The sequence below is a fragment of the Anoplolepis gracilipes genome, chromosome 9, assembly GCF_047496725.1.
Source record: "Anoplolepis gracilipes chromosome 9, ASM4749672v1, whole genome shotgun sequence".
In the NCBI taxonomy this organism is placed as follows: Eukaryota; Metazoa; Arthropoda; class Insecta; order Hymenoptera; family Formicidae; genus Anoplolepis; species Anoplolepis gracilipes.
Window position 1 is genome coordinate 7538658 of NC_132978.1, and position 17751 is coordinate 7556408.

General features: G+C 40.7%; 1 protein-coding gene and 1 long non-coding RNA gene across 5 annotated transcripts in view; one reads left to right on the plus strand and one right to left on the minus strand.

The window, feature by feature from the left end:
- Grh (grainy head) overlaps positions 1-17751 on the minus strand; it is a 105097-nt gene that overhangs the window by 82889 nt on the left and 4457 nt on the right. For all 4 annotated transcript variants that reach the window (XR_012047410.1, XM_072899953.1, XM_072899952.1 and 1 more), the window contains exon 2: positions 12787-13535. Coding sequence is in view for 3 of the 4 variants with exons in the window: in XM_072899953.1 (XP_072756054.1) it covers positions 12787-13535 (749 nt within the window). In the remaining variant the exon portion in view is untranslated. The remainder of the gene's footprint in view (positions 1-12786; positions 13536-17751) is intronic.
- LOC140669820 (uncharacterized) overlaps positions 1-17751 on the plus strand; it is a 78054-nt gene that overhangs the window by 10631 nt on the left and 49672 nt on the right. The gene's annotated exons all lie outside the window — the stretch shown is intronic.

Below are 17751 nucleotides of genomic sequence, written 5' to 3' on the forward strand. Positions count from 1 at the left end.
ATTACGGCAGTTTCGCGGCAGTGAATCGATCGACGGATTAACATCCATTGATTTATATTAGCACGCTGCATTATTAATCAAATCTGTCTTAGAGCTTCGAGTGCGTCTATGATTTGTAACTGATGTCAGTTTTTGACATGTATTGCGCATATGATCGCCATTCAGCGAAATGTACTTAAGATATCAATGGAAGTAAATTATTGTACGCTTCGAATCTATTAATCGTATAAACAGTCTCATGTGATCAATAATTATATTAGACATTGCACACCAACCTGTCGTGACAATTGGATATTTTTGAGAGTCGCTAATTTATAATAATTGCAAATAACATTGTACGCAATCAAAGTAATAAATCGCAAGAATAGCTGTTATTAATTCAACGATGTTAAACATCTATTGGTTGGCAAAAATGAAAGGAGTGAGCATGAGAAAATGGTAATGCCAGCGATCTCTCGTTGCAGATATCCAGCAGTGATCGAGAAAGCCATTATTAAATTTTTATCTTAACTGTTTCGCAAACATGTTGACGATTTTAGTTCAGCTGATGTTTATCTTTATGAATTATCTTGCTAAACTTTTCATTTCGAATAACGACTATACAAACGATTCTAAAAGAACATAGTGCAAATTTAAAATATCGGTGCACATTTAAAATATCTGTAAAATTGACAAAGTAGTTAATGTTACTGCAATGATGATAATTTAAAATTAAAAAAAAATTTAATTCCAAGATTTAATGATAAGTATTAAATTAAAAAATTCAAGTTTAGAAAAACTTGTTACTCTCAAAAAAAAAAAGGAATTTGTCTCTTGTATCTTGAGATTTTCTTCTTAATTACAATCATATAATAATAATTATTTACTGTTTCTAATTATATTACGTTTTTATCAAATATTAAATCCATGGTTGACTGAATTTTTCGTGTGAGTTAACACAGATTTAATAGTAAGCGAAAGCTTACTATTAAAATAATATACGATATAAGAATATATAATCGATAATGGTGTAAAAAGAGAAAGAAAGAGAAAAACGAGGGACATGGAATGTAATCTGAAATCGAGCGATACCGCGATACTGCCGTTTATATCGAGCAAGCTGCAATCGGCAGTAACACCCGTGTTACACTTCAAACTAACGGTAACAAGAACAAAACGAGATCCGAGTCCATATAGATAGATAGATATAAGAGGGTATGCGCAATTTTTCGTTCGTTTGAAGGGAAATTTGTTCCGCCCAGGGTTCGTTGCCGTGAAATCACTTATTGGACGTCCGGACTTAGGTGGAGGCGCGTCTACCATCCATCGAGAGTCGGAACGTATGTTGGTTGGGGCCCGCCGGGACCAACCCGGGCCCGAGCGGCGCGGCGCGTTGCAACATTATTGCCAAGCGTATACTGCGTTAAAGGGTGTTATTACGCGTATCCGATGGCCGGCTCGCGGACTTCGGCCGCCGCGGAGCTTGTATATTTTCCACGAGCTTTTCACGAACAAAAAAGCGCACGGCTCTCAATCGCGTTCCTACATAGATAGCGCGAGCAAACCGGCCGCAATTATCCCTTCCGCCGCAACGCGCCGATCATGAATCATGAAATCGAACGAATTAATGCATGCCTGACGACAAACGATCTGTGACTCTCCCCTTCCGATTACGCCGTCCCTTCGATCTAATCTCAGCCGCGTCCCGCCGATGAACGTGTTGCGCTGTAATTAATATAATACAATCAGTTAAGGCGGACGCGACTCAAACCCGGGAGCTGCTCCTGTAATCTGGTCGATTTGTAAAACATATATCGTTGGTTAATGTATTGCTTTCGTTTTTTTTTTTTTTTTTTGTTGCGACGTAGAATGTATCTGGTTACGTAATTATCGCATTTATATTTGCGAAGAGAAGTATGAAAATAATAGCATGAAAAAATTAATAATTTTGTTTAAATACAATAACTATAATTATATGGAATATTAAATAGGTAGCGAAATCTGTTTGTCAGTTATTGCTATTATGTATCGATTATCTTAATATACTCCATTTGGATAAAAATCTCTCACAAACTGTAAAATGTAAAATAATAACGCGATAATTATTTTCTCCGATATTTCGTGCTCCAAGGTAATTACGCGCGCTCAAAGATTCGAGCGCGTTTCTCCCCATTTTCATTGCCGCCATGGCTATCGACATTTTTTCCCTTCTTTTTATTTCTTCGTTCTGTCCAAGCGAAACGTAACGCGGCTGTTTCTCGCCGCTAGACGTACGCGGGCTTTCGCGAGATAACGCGCGCAATTACGTTCTCCGTCCGATCGACCGACATGACCGACAATACTCTTTAATGACTAATAATTTCAGGCGATGCCGATAATTATGAAACCGCGCACTCTCTCGCGATTCGATTTCCTCTCTCCTTCGCGATTACCTCCTCTCGCAATCGCGTTGTAGGCGCGCCGGGAGTCGACGACGGGAGAGGCACGCAAAGTATCGAAATTCTCGCGGAACTCGCTAATTAACGACCGAGCGACGAGACGCGTTGCTCAGGCGCGCTAATTGCTTACTTTCCTCGGTTTCTTATCATCACGGGGATATCGTCGCGCTGCGACATAGGGCGTGACTGGATAAAAAAAATCGCGAGGATTTGATCGAAAAAGGATAGACCGCTTCGTTAAACCGTATCTGTTTTAACTTACGCCAATCGTTCGAGGAACATCGCCACGTTTCTTTTTTCACGCTTGTTTTTATGACATATGTAAATAGTGTTACGAATGAGAAGATACCTCGTTATAAAATTGTAACTTGTTAATTAATATATTGCGAATTATTTCTTACGGTGTATATTTAAATCACGACCTTAATTACCTTTCAATTCAAATATTAATCTGTTTCAATAAAAATCCATGTGATTGCCAGCCAAATCCACCGCAGCCAAACGTTTCTATTGCCATTGCTAGAAGGGGATATAATCTCGCGAACGGTAGAGTCAGACAGAAAGGCGGATGTCTGCCGGCAGGCACCATCGTAATTCGATAAATGTACAGATCGGCGATTTTGCGCCGGTTTTCTGGATAACCGCTCGTATAAAAGCCTAACGCTTCTCGATCACGTGGCATAATGGCGATCGCCCGGAGGTGGGAGAGTTCATTGGAGAACGAACGAACGAGCGCGGAATCGCTATGTTGGCGGGACGAAGACGACGGGACGATGGAAATGGCGAGAGGGCGACAGAAGCGGAGCGAGAAGGAGAGAAAAAACAGTCCGGGAGAAGCGCGAAGAGAGCGCAAGAGGGAAGAGCGAGAAGCAGAAGGGGAGAAAGGGAGATGAGCGTCTGCCGTAAAGGGGCAACGAGGGGGGTGGGGGGGGGAGGGGAGAAAGAAGCGAGAAAGGGCGAGGTGAGGAAAGGACAGGCTGGGCGGAGGGGTGGAGGACGAAGGAGGCACCAAGTACAGACGAAGGACAGCGGTGGGAATTAAAAGGAGAGACGAACGACGATGTGGAGGTCCGACGCTTTTCTTCGTAGAGGACTGGACCGCTGCCGTTGCTGCTGCCGCGGCGGCCATCTTACCCTTCGACGTCCTCTTTCCTGCCCTCCTCCCGCCGGTTCCTTCCTCATCTCTGTCTCGCGCAGTCTGTCCAGGTATGCGTGCAACGGCGTAGCGGCGTAGCGCTCTCTCCTCACGTCCTCTTATATCTCGGTCTACCTTATATCTTACTTCCTCACCTACACGTTCTCTCGTACCTTCCTCTAGCTCGTTTATCGCGAGCACACAGCGGCGAGTCCGCTCGTTGCGCCGGATGACGCGGCGACGCGACACACGGCGCGACCACGCACAATGCTCGATCGGATTATCCTGGGGCTGGACTTCTCTTTTAAGATTGTTCTACAATGAACACAGAACCCACGTCACTTCGCTCTAGAACGTGCGGAGTTGGACGTGCTGCGTTCTCAGGAGTTTGCTGCACGCACAAGTTTCTTACCTCTTATGACCTGTGTTTCTTTGCATTCTGCACCTATTACAATTTTGTCAAGTTTTTTTCTATAGTAAATTGTTAACTCGCTACTTTTTGTAATATGAACTAAGGTAGACTGACAATGCTAATGTAGATTGCCATTTATTAATGAAGAAATTCACAGTTGCACTAAATTGTAGTGGAACGATTCTATTTAGTAGTAAGTATGTAGATACTATTACTGTGCATTAGTATGCATTTTTTCAGAAGAGAATAATTATGCGCAATAAAATAATTTTTATGGAATGTGAAAATTGCACGAGAGATATAGGATATTATATTGATAATTTCTAGATTTTGCGCATATTTTTTTGCTACCTTAAGAATATAATATATTAATCAGCGGAAGTCTGCGGTCGGCATTTTGAAATCTGAGTTATATTTCAATTGTATTGTACGAGGAAAAAAATTTTTGCGGTCTATTACACGGGTATGAGAATCTCATATAAAAAAAAAAAAAAAAAAAAAAATAAAGTAGTGATGTCATTCTCGTCATTTCATGTTCGAGAGTTAATTATTTTTTAATCTTGTAAAGAGTTATAGAGAAACATCTAAATAATATTATATAATTCATTGTAATTGAATAACAAAAGCAAAATTATTTATTATGATTACTGTCATAATTTCTGACGTTATATATTTCACAATGCCAATTTGACATACAGCATCAGAATTAAAGCATACATTTTAGCATACAAAAGACTATTCAATCGGCAAATGCCAAACAGATCGTTTCATACGCTCTTTGTTGCGGGACAAGTTGAAAGCGATCGACGCACGACGTAAAGAAATAATCGACAGCACCTAATTCCATTCATACCGGCTTGCGCTCACGTCCGTATTCAACCGGTCGCGATCCTTGAATGAAGTAGCGTCGTCAAACTAGCGTGAAAACAAGTCACTATCACGCGGACGACGTGAACGCGTCTCTTTAGCGGCCTCGTCGCGATTCATCCGATTCTACCGTGCGTTCTAACTGTTTGCCAGTTCATTCAACGTATGAAGCGCCCTGGTAATTTACGAGCGTTCTGTATGGAAATGTACCGAGTTTATTGATACCGTGCATGCATCACGCATGCGTAAACGTAACATGCCGATCCTGCCAACCACAAGCGAGACCCTCGAGTATGCGATGCGTCAGTGTTGGACTTGTCTAATTTTTATCCTTATTTTTATTCCTTCAAGTTTTCGAAATGTTAGACAGAAAGAGAGAGAGAGAGAGAGAGAGAACAATAAAATAAAATAAGATTTTTTTATTTGCACAATTGCATTAATAATAAATCGGCTGCGGGGAAAAATTATTTCCAAATTTTCCAACATTAAGAAAAGCATGTGCTAATCTTGAAATTTTTTAATATTATATATAAACTTGATATATGTTTATATGTAATACGTCCGAGTCATTATAAGTTCCGAAAGCGGAGTAGCCGTATATTATCGGAGTATCGCATGCATTCCTAGCCGGCGGGCACGTATCGAACAGATTTTCTTGCGTGTGTCTCATGCCGTTTCATGCGTGCGTGCACGCACGCGTCCTTATTTTGGCTTTTTACCCCGTGGCATCGCGCATGGTACGAGGATACACAACCGACGAGGGACGACTAATTGGATTTTTTCCGCGGGCCGGGGACGCGCCCGGTTAAAGGACCGGTAAAGTAACAAAAGCTACTTCTCTCTTTTTTCTTCTCTCTCGCCGGAAGTCCTTTTACGTGGCTACGCCTCAATCTTGAGATGGGAATTTGAAATCGCGGGAGCAAGTGCGCGATTTGCTGCAACGAGAGCAGTCTATTTTCGCGCTCCAACGATTTACGATCTGAATATCAACCACTGGAGCGATGCATGCGAAATAACAGATATTTGCTGGATGAGAGAGAAAGAGAAGTCATAGAGAGGAGAAGCGAAATAATTCTCGCGATCGATACAGGCAGAATTCTACCGAGCGGAAGCATGAAGATTCATATTCGGAGCTATAGTGGTCCATTGTATTATCTCGCTGCTGAATAAAATTCTGTGAGAATCAGGATCGGTTTTCGCGTTGATCGTGCGATAATGAAAATTAAAACACACGCGTGCGGCAACGAACAAATAACCACTTTGGTAATAACGATTCCCATTAAATCGGATATTAAGTCGATCGATCCTCGCGAACTGACAAAGGAGCGTCAGTCCGTTCAATAAGCGCTCAATTTGCATTCATAAGCGCGGGGCGTAATCGACGCGAAGGCCATCGTCGTCGGGACGGGACTGGTGGGGAGGGACCGATTCTCGATCCGATCCGATTCGCGGGAGCAAGAGCCGAGAGATCGATCTGCCAGACGACCAGCTATCAACGATTGGTTTCACTTCTCGACGGAGCCGAGTATGTAACTCTTACACTAATGCACATACGTGCGTAAATGCAAATTCGCGACGACTTTGTACGAAGATAGAGAGACGGAAAAGATAGGAGGAAAAAAAAAAGATATCGCTCGCTGCGAGGAGATATGTTAACATAAAGCGGGCGACACGCACGGCAGCAGGCCTTGTATTTATGCACACGTGTACACGATCTACACTATTGCGCCATATCATAATCACTCACGAATGCAAACGAACAAATTTGTCTTTACGTCAGCCGATTTCCATTTGTGTGACTGATTACGGTATATATACGTATATACACCTCCGTGAGTGTGTATGTATATTCCTTTTGTACTATATATATATCAAGATCAATGAGAAAAAACCGAGTGCGTTATGAAATCGGCGTAAAACTTTTTAATCTTGGATTTTAATCGCGATTTCGCGAAGTTGGCGTGAGATAAATGGTGACTCAATTTCTTGGAATACTTATCGTGCAAATCGTCCTCGTTAATGAATATATTATATTAGTTAAGTATTCTTGTTTTTTATCAATTGCAACATATATAATTATGTATAATTATGAAGAGTTATAAAAGTATAATGCAAATTCGAGACGTTTAGTGGTCTGAAGAAATATTTAATAAATTATTTTCTGATGTTTCTATATCTTTTTTATGACGACATCATCAATTCATCTGATTTAATCGAATATGAATCGCTTTATAATAGGTAACATTTATCAGAAAAAAAAATTTTTTTATGATAATTCAAAATAAAAATTTGAAAAATCGAAATGAGAAATATTCTACAATTGATCATTCAAGTGACATAATGTCAATGACGTAATAATGGTACAAAATAAAATCGACTTCAGTCAATTATATAAATCACTTAAAATAAATTTTCCTTTTCCTGACGTATCTATATAGAACAACATGAAAGCGACTGTAGAGTTGCTTCGTGGAACGGGATACGGGATGTATAAGAAATGGACGAGAGATGTACGATGAGGGAAGGGACAGACGGAAGGGACGGGAGACAACATGGCTTATGTTTCCACGAACGAAACGGTTTTTATGCCGGTGCACCGTCATTACGGCAATTTGGCGCGCATACAAAACGTTAGCCTCCGGTAATCCAAAAATTTGCAGGAATACAGCGGCGCTTTCGCGATGAGGGGGACGCGCGATTCCATTTCGAGTGTACACTTAAAAAGGTATCCACGTGATATAATTCGCGAGCGCGTTATTTTGCATACAAAATATATACATTTACACGCCCGTTTATATCGATTGATCCTTAACCGCTGTCGATAATATGTAAACGATATATTCGAGGTCTATACCTGTGTTTCGCACGTGTGTAATATATATCGTTACTTTATTATAACATATTATAAATAGCATTTATACGTTAATTAAAATATAACAAACAACAACTTTATTACATTCATTATAATGTTATGTTATATGCTTTCTTTTTTTTTTTTTTTTTTTTTTTTGTGTGTGCGTATGCGGCAACCGTGTAATTTTCCAACATTATGCATAGAGAATCACATCAACGTTAATTGATAATCATTTGACGTAGACGCTCCACACTTAATACGATTTACATAATATAGCGTTTTCGTGTCCGCGATGCCGTCAGCGAGTAACCCCGCGCTTCTTGAGAAGCGTGAGGAAAGCGGAGCTGAAAAATTCCATAGCCGTGGCACGCGGGCGTTCTCGAAACCGATCTCACCACGCCTGCAGGTATACATGGATATATCGTGCTTCCACGCCGGCGTTAATAGGCCACCGGTAACTTACACCGGTATACGACGGCCGGACGCTGTATATAGTGGAATACAAATCCTGAGAAAAGAGAGAGAGAGAGAGAGAGAGAGAGAGAGAGAGAGAGAGAGAGAGAGAGAGAGAAAACGTCGGGGTTATAAACGTAGAAACGCCCCGTAGGGAGATCTGTCAAATAAATAATCCACGAAAAGCGCGGCGTGTATGCGTGTGCGGCGGTGTGTATGACGTCACATCCTCGAAAACACTATTATTATACCTCCAACCACCTCCGCTGGTGTATTAACATAGATTACGCCGCCGCGGCCCGCGGCCCTCAAGCGGTGCTCGGTCCTCGCCATTAGGCGATTGTGCGGCTATTGTGGTTACCGCGGCGGCGGCGGCGGCGGCGTCGTCGTGCACGTGGGACAAGGATTATATTTGCGCGAGCGCGTCCCATTGACGAGGAAAACACGGTGATCAGCGACGTGTGAAGCCGTCGCTGCGCGAACATTATAATTTCGCGGGGCGAAAAACCGTCGGCGCCGATCGCGAGAGTCGGAATGCCTCGAGATATAACTATCAGCGCGTGATTTTCCGCTAATGCGTAGGAGTAACGTCGTAAATTTTCCAATGCAAATTACTGAATCACAAAAAGTACAACGCTTGTAGATATTTCGTAGCGCGCGATGTTTCTTGAAAGTTTTTAATATCCATTATGGTGTGCACAAACACGTGGGTCGCTGATAACATCGCGGCCAACGCGACGGTGATTCGAGAGAAAGAGACGGTGATCGATCGGCGCAATGGGTCTGCATGTCGTGTGTTATTTGTAAAATGGCAGAGAAGTTGTCGTTCGATTAATTCTTTAGCGAGCGAACTAGGACGTCTCGGAACGTTTGACTAATTGAAAAAGATGATGGAATGTGTAGAAGTATATTAAGGAATATATTAAACCGTATTGCATTTTGGGCCAAAGAAGGTAGCAAGAAATAAATTATAAATTTTGTATAAAATAACAATTTTTCTTCTTTTCCAATGTAACAGTTGCTTTCCTTTTTTTTTTTTTACGCAATTAAATCGATACATAATAAATAAATTCAAACATAATTGCATAAGTCTATCTGTCAATCCAGAAAAATATTTATTTTTTATTAGCAAAACAATTTATAAATGTATAAGTTTTATTATAAGGTACTTTTGAAATGTATCAAGTACAAAAAAGAGATGAGCGCGTGATTCGGGATCAAAAATCAGTCAGTCGATTTGGAACTTGTCATCGAAAGCGAGATCTGTTCTCCTCACGCTACTTTTAAGCTACTTATTCCACAGCTTAACTCGTTCGCGATTACTCGCCCGACGGCAAAATTCGAGACAGGTTCACAATTTAAGATGGATCAATCCGCATACCCTGACGGATAATCTTGTCTTGGAAGAAACTTGAATTAAAGGGACGAACCAGTGTCGAGGATAAGTAGACATATCCTCTTCATTCTATGTACTGACAATTATAAAACGGACATATAGATTGCAATTATAAATTCACACCTGCTCTGTTCATTCATGTAATTATTTTTTCTTCTCTTTTTTAAGCGTATATTTTTTATTTTGAAAATTAATATCAATTTTTTTATTCTCGCATTTATATTTTTTCACTATATAATCTAAAGCTAAAGTAAAAGTTACTTATATCTTTTACTTCACATATTTATAAATTAAATTTTATGAAAAACGAGACATACAGTGATAGAAAACTATAATCTTGTTCAAATTAAATACATAAAAGGTGACGGAAATTCGCGAAAAACTTATTTTCTTACTTCCTTCTTGAGATCATGAATCAATGGAAGTGGAATGCTCCTGGTATTTCTTTTCTCTCTCTTCATCTTTATGACTATGGGCGACTCACAGAAAGAGAATGAAAGAACGTAGGAGCTCTTTTTTGCGAGCTGCGTTCTGATCATGTAGAACTAGACAAAGGAGGACTAGAAGAGAAGAGGAACCTATCTCTAAAGATTTTTTTCTTTTTTCTCGATTCGATTGCGAAGAACAAAAGAATTCTATTCGGAACATTTTTCTTCTTGCACAAAAAATTGTTTATTAATTATTTATTATGTTTGTTGATAAGGTAAATAAAAAAATGAAGTATTTTTACACTTTTTTCTGTGAGATTAATTGTCAAATATAGCATGGAAATATAAAGATATATTTTGTGTTGCATCAAAAAGCAACAATCAATATAGCAGAATAATTCTTCGCTTATATTACATCATATTAAATGTTCCATCTTCATTGATAATGAAAATAAAATCATATTCAACGTCGAAAATGCGAGTGAATCATATAATGAGATCTCTTCAAGGTCTCCCTTTTCTCTCTCCGCGGCGTCTCGATCGTCGAAACGTACAGTGACGCGTTTGAAGGTGCGAAGTGAAAGGGAACTTGAATTTTCGAAGATCGCTAAGAGGAGACACCTCTTAGCGGGAGAGGCAGTCGTCGTTTCTCGGGAATGAGTCGGCTGATTCTTTTTCAATCTGTGTGTACCAACCGTGTTTTGACGAAAAATGGTAAAGCGAAGAAAAAACACAGGAGCGGCCGCGCTTCGTTTGGTGAACGGCCGCACGAGAAAGAATCTCAGCTCTTCGAGCGGAATTCGGCAGGGGAGCGTTTATGATAACACGCTTCGTAATAACGGGGTGAGCGCGAAAAATAAGCAACTTTGCGAGAAGTGGTGCGATTTTCTTCTCTCTCTCTCTCTCTCTCTCTCTCCCGCTTTCTGTCTGTCCTTTTCCTTCCATACGTCCAAGGTCTTTGCATATGCATATCTCACGTCGTCATTAATTGCGGCTGCTTTTTATTTGTTGCAAAATCGCAAAGTGGCGCGCGCCGGTGTGCACAATTAATGGTTAATGGCTCGCGATATTCCACGCATGCGGCGGATTGTCGGCGAGCGAAACGCGCGCGCGTAATTCGCGCGTATCATACCGTACGCGCACATGCGCAACGAGATATATCGTATAGAGCCTCTCCCGTGTCATAATAATAAATTCTACATAGCAACGTGACTTATCCGCACCGCTCGCGGCCAAGTGCGCGCAATAATTGTTAATTGTCAACGCTGATACACGGACCAGAGAACACTCCGCGCTCTTCTGGTGCTATATATACTATCGTTCCAATTCTTTTTACGGTATCCGTGCTACCGTGTAAACAGCCAGAATAATTTGCCAATAAGAAGAACAAGATTTCAATAAAAAGAAATATCATCTGTCATTATTTATCGAGATCTTTTGTCATGCCATTCTCGTCAAATCGTTTAGAATTAATTTATTTTTGGGAAAAACTCAATTAGTATTATCGTTACCCGATATCGAATAGATATCGATAGATTCAATCTTGGTTGATTTAATCCGTATACATATTCATTGATCTGGTTATTTTTAATTACAATTGGACGAATAAATCTCCAATCGCCAAGCGACAAATATTTATTTAATGTCTTTAGAATAAATTCGCGTAACTCGTAAAAGTTTGCGATTATTATTCTCGTTTCGGACGCAGTATCATAAATACGCGCGCTAACGAACCACTGTGAATCTCTAAATTCGTTTGAAGAGACTGTAACAAGCTCCGGAGCTGACATTTAGCTTATCCTTCTATTTTTTCGTCCTGACCTTTGTCGAGTCCTCTCGTTTTAATATATTATCGCGTTGAATATCTTTGAGGCAATCTCGACAAGGAAATATATGCTTATGTCCGGCTTGTGATCAGGTGTTCAAATGTCTCTCGCATCGTTACGAACAAACATGATTCATTTCAATTAATGTTGTTTTTTTTTATGTTATATTTATAACGCGTTTAGCGACACGATATTAAGCACAGTTCAAGCTGCAACATACAGTTATCCATTTTTAGTCTCGTCCACAAACGCACATGGCGAACCATTGTATGTAGCAATATCTTTTGACATACTTCATGCACATATGGAGATACGTGTTAATGAAAAACACTAACGTCTATGTTGCCATCGACTGCTTTTCGTGTCCGCGTTGCGGTCGCATCCGCTGTGCAGATAGACAAACCGCAAGACGCATTGTGAGTCAATAATCGGGGAGAGGATGAATTACAACCTGTCGCGCGTCTCTCGAATATACCATCATCAGATGACTGTTATACAGTCAGGATGGACTTAATTATATTTGAAATATGCGTATAAGATTTACGACATAAACATATAATATATGCGAGCGATAATGTTGCATACAATTATCAAATTTTTAAACAATAAATAAGGACATACACACGAAATAATATGGAAATTGTATTTTTGCACTAAATATAAATTTATATGTGTGTGTAAACTATATCGTTAACTACCTGGGCTTCTGCTTTTCATTAGATTAGATCTTCCATTCACGTAAGCATCTCATTCTTTTAATTTCGAATTATTCTTCGAGTTAATGCAGCTTGAGGTTAGCATCGTACGAATAATTTAATGATTTCACAAAATCTCTAGATATACCTTTCAGTTCTGTAAGAACAGGTATAAGAATAAGGAGATTGTTAGAATTTACAAGAAAAAAAAATATATGTGTGGGCGCGACACACTTTATAATAGAGATTGCAGAAGAGTAGAAATTAATAAAACGAAAAGGAGGAAAAATTGAAGAAACTTACCCGACACGAAGCGAAGCTGTGGCAGCGGCGGCAGTGAGCGTCAGTTGCTGCGCGGCCGCAGCCGCACCGGCGACGGCCGGGTCGGCGGCAACGAGCTCCGAAAGCACGAGCACCGTCGTCGTGGGGGTCGCGGCGCCGCCATTCGGTACGGATGCGTTCACGGCGTGCCGCACCGTCGCCGGCAGATTGTCCTCGTGCAGTTGCAACTGCGGATAGTGCAGCTGTAGAGCGGTCGCGGCGGCGGCAGCGGTGGCCGAGACGGCGGATCTCGGGGTGACGCAGGCCGAAGGCGGCGACGGCGAGGGGGGTGACGGTCGCGGTGGCGGATATTTGACTACCTGCACCTCGTGCTCATTCTCGTAAATGATCTCTTTATCGTGGGTGTACATGACTGTCTTCTGGCCGTCGTTGTATATCAGGCCGGCGGCTGTCTCGGTGACAGGTGTCACCCGACCGTCCGAGTCGTCTGTCGCCGCGTTCCGCTGTTGCACATCGTCCGAATCGCTGCCCTGAATATGCTGTTGCTGCTGCTGTTGCTGCTGATGATGATGATGGTGATGATGGTGATAGTGACTATGATGGTGATGGTGATACTTCGGATGAAGGGTGTGCACAGCCGGCGGTTCGTGTAGATCAAGTTCGTGTACATTCACAGGCTGCATGGTCGTCAGCAAGACCTGCTGCTCGCTCTCGTTTTGATTTGGGTTGCTCAGAGAGGAGGACGCCGGCGAGACTGGCGTCTCCTGCACCTGTAATATAGGTAGCTAGGGTCATTGTCGTCGCGTACATTGCACGATTGTAAAGTTATCATCGGACAGAGGATTTAGCGAATTGATTGTGAATATTGATTAAATTCAAGTGTGACGCGATGATCTCTTTTAGCTTGATTTTGCTGTCATATCAGACATTTATTACCAATACTTTTTATCATATTGGATTAATATTAAAAGAAAAAATATGTAATAAATTGCAGTGCGATTACAGAGCGTGATCTCACACTCTATAATTGCATAAAAATATTAGTCGCATTACGTCGAGTAATAACAAGAAGCCTTGATCTTTGTGCAATACCGATCGCCTCTCTTTCCTCTTCCCCACTTTGCGAGGGAGTTTCATTTTTTCTGTTTTTTTTTTCTGAAATTATGCATTTGTTGCCACAGCTTGAGCATATAAGCTGGATTAAATCATTTACAAATACAATGATAACGGCGCTTAAACGCATTGCACATAGTCGGTGCTAATTTATTAATCGCATTAACAGTGTGGTTTATGACATTAGGATTTATATGCCCGAGTGCGCTCTCGGATAAAGTCCCGGATAAAGCCGTTTCTATGTGTGTATTTATGAATATGTATTGCAACAACCTATAACATTTTAGAATGCTAATAATATCTCGATAGAAATTATATTAATATCTTGACGCGGCGCGCACACAATCCGAGATCTCTGTTACCGTCTACGTACCGTCAGCCATCCCTTCGTCATAATTAATCGCCCGTTGCTTGTAACATGCGTACCGAGAAATTCTTGCAGTATATTCAAAGATGAAATGATTATAAGCAAAATCTAGGTACGTTTCACTCGCTTGCGACTCTCCAGGTGATCGCCACATCGCACGCGGCTTTCTTCGCCGCGAGATTCAGGAAGAGTTAACGCGCTTTACAGCTTTCATTTCCAAGGAGCGTACGATTTATTCTTACGCGGCATCATCTTATCGTAAATCTAATTACTATCCAACACAAGCCTTGTTGTGCCGCGATTAGATTGTTCTTCAAAAATCGACACGTGCGTTTAGCAACCTAACAACTTTTCGTCAAATGTCAATTGTGTGACATACAGTCACGAATAGATTAAATATACCGGTAAATAATTTTATTTTCGTTGCGAATAAAATTATTTTTATCACATGTTTTTATATTTCATGAATATCAGACAAATTTACGGAAAGCTATTCTCCATACGCGATCAACAGCGAATGTAAAATTGCAAAAATTATTCATGAATTACAGAATTTTTGCAAGTAAAAAAGTTCAGTGGTTGAATAATAAAGAGAAGTCTGATTGGAATTTTGCTAAAACTTCTATTTCTACTGAGAGATTATACTGCTCATAAAATAAATATTCTAAAGAAGTAGTATATAGTTAATGGTCAATTTCTGACAACGCTCACTTTACTGATGCACCTGATTTCCAAAGTTAGCGTGCGCAAAAACCCCTTCGACCCGTATGAATAAGGATACGGTACAGTAACGACGTCGTTTGGAATTTCCCACGTGTCGCCGGATTATCATGCTTTCTAGCCAGTAACATAAGTTACGGCGCTCGAAGAGTGTCTCTCTTTCTCTCTCCTTTTTTTTCTAAGGAAACCTCCGAGACCTCGAGAGCTGCTCGATGCCACACAGTCACCGCGGCATCATTCGTAACGTGACAGCGAGCGACGTGGCAGCGCCATTAAGCCTCGTGCATATTGCAACAGCCGCAGCCGCAGCGATAGGCTCCGTCAATTAACATAATTAACAATATTATGAATCATCCTCTTAATGTCTAGACACCTTTTGCGCGCGCGAAGTTACACATGAATTACGCTCGCTGTTAGCCTAAGCACAAAATTCTTTTCTCTCTCTCTCTCTCTCTCCTCTTTTTTTCCGAAAAGTATCCTTTTCCCGCCTTTATTCATTTTCGCGGTGTGCGCGAGACTTAATCCCGAGAGTGTCACTAGTTCCTATATTTTCTCGCGTTGATCGTCGTAAATCTAGTCGCCGATGAATAATCGCGACCCTACGATTAAGCGCGAGGATTAGCGCGATGAAATACGGTCGGTAGGTACGGGTAAAATCATTAATGGATGAACGCGAGTCTCTGAATAGACCACACGTGTCTCCACGAGTCAAGGTAACAATGTTTATCTCGTGATTATGACTTTCTGGTGTTCAGACCTGACAAACTTATTATTAACAACGTCGTAATTTCACGCCTTTTGCTGTACACATTTTTTAAGCATAATCGCTTTTATATTTTAAAGACTTGTTATCCGTTTTTTATTCTATGTATACATAATTTTAAATTAAACATATATTAATCTTAATTCTAAATGCATATGTGATTATGTACCTTACATAATAGACATGTGTCTTGATTTAGATAATACCAATCACATTAATATCTGAAATTTTATCTTTATCACGCGATAATCGAATCAGAATCATATCAATATACGTATATACATATACCAATTCGTAATTTCGAGATCCCGATGTAACTTATTGTTAGAACTGTGCAGAAATACGAGACGCACGCATTATAAATAAATTTCACCATTATATTTTAGTGGCAATAAATTTTTTACAGGCCTTAAACGCAACATTCATAGACACCAAGCATTGTATCTTCAGTGTCTAATGGACAAAACGGTCCTGGCGTAACGGTAATGTCACGCAGACAATAAAAATGTCGTGCCGCCGTGAGCGTTGCGGTTTTGCGAATTTCGACTTTTTCGACGCATTTTACCGAAATTCTTCGATGTCGTTAAGGATCTTTTCGCAGATTTATTTTCTAAATAATAACCGTCCGAGAAGCTACCGGGAAGAGCTATTTTTGACGTCGCGCGCCATTCATTGCGATATGCTCGATCGGCGATGTCAGGGGTCTCAGATACTCCGACTAAGGATATTAATCAACTCGCGACCGCGACACAAACCTCCCGCGGTCGTTACACGACGTTAAGTACGCTGCAATGCGAATACTCGACCGTGTACCGACTTCATCCGGAATCTAATCCTACGTCAGTCGCGTTGAAATTTATCGTGCCGGTACGGAGTCATTGACATATCGATCGTTCTTCGCTGATCCACGGAAACCGCGCGCGAATTTATTAGTTTTTATTGCATTTCGCATACGACTGATAATAGCAGGCAAGGATGTATATATATAGCACATTAGAGCGTTGTATATTGCATTAGTGTGCATTGTATGTATTGGGCATTAAGCGTAAAAATATATTTTTTATCACCATATTTATGTTTGCTTAACATTTATTCTATTATTATTAATCAAGTCTGTTGTTGGTTTAATCCACTTGTAACATACAGATTAAAATAATCCGTCATATAAAGATGATTTATTACCATGAGACTTAAGAAAATTAATCAATTCCTAGTTTATCGAATTATCTGGCAAAACTTGTTTGAGCGTGACACTTCTCATAATTTTATATCATCCTTTTTATAAAATACTTCCCTTAATGACAGCAAGAACTTTCGTAAAAACGCAGATGATATTTCATTTATCATCCAAACAATCGACAACAATTATTTGATCGCGAAAAAACTAATCAAATAGGACAAATGTTCGCAATTTCGCGAGCTCGCAAAATGATTACCGCGAATCTTACGGATCGTGGTAACTTGTTTAGGATGCTGCTCATTCTGTTTATACGCAAGAAGTGCTTCATAATAACAGTTAATTGGCCGGTAGGACTGCGTTTGTGAAAGCCCGCAACGGACAGTAGTCCAGACGTGTCTGCCGGTCGAATGGCCCGTCCGTTCGCGACTAAAACTCGACGACGGTTACTCGAACGTCTCTCTCGTTTCTTATCCGTTCGCTACCGTAGATCGCGAATCACGCGCAAACATCTGCGGACGTTTGCAACGTGCAGTTATTGCCGATCGCGTTGCGCGCAGCTGCAACGTAGATACGTGGAATCGTTAGGTACTTTTCTTTCGTGGTACGTTCCTGGCTCCGTACGTGTCTTGGGATACGATCCTCATTCGCGTCGTGTTCCTGCAACGGCCGGAATATTTTCGCGATTTACTTTTTCCAATCGTAAACTCATTATTGCTCGTTTTATCATCTCTCGCTGCTCTAGTGAGGACTGCAGATATCTATAAGCTTTTGACTCTATAACGCGTTCTGAAAAATGTTTAAAAAGCTGTTTTATTAAGGCTATTAGCTTAGAATATTTATGGA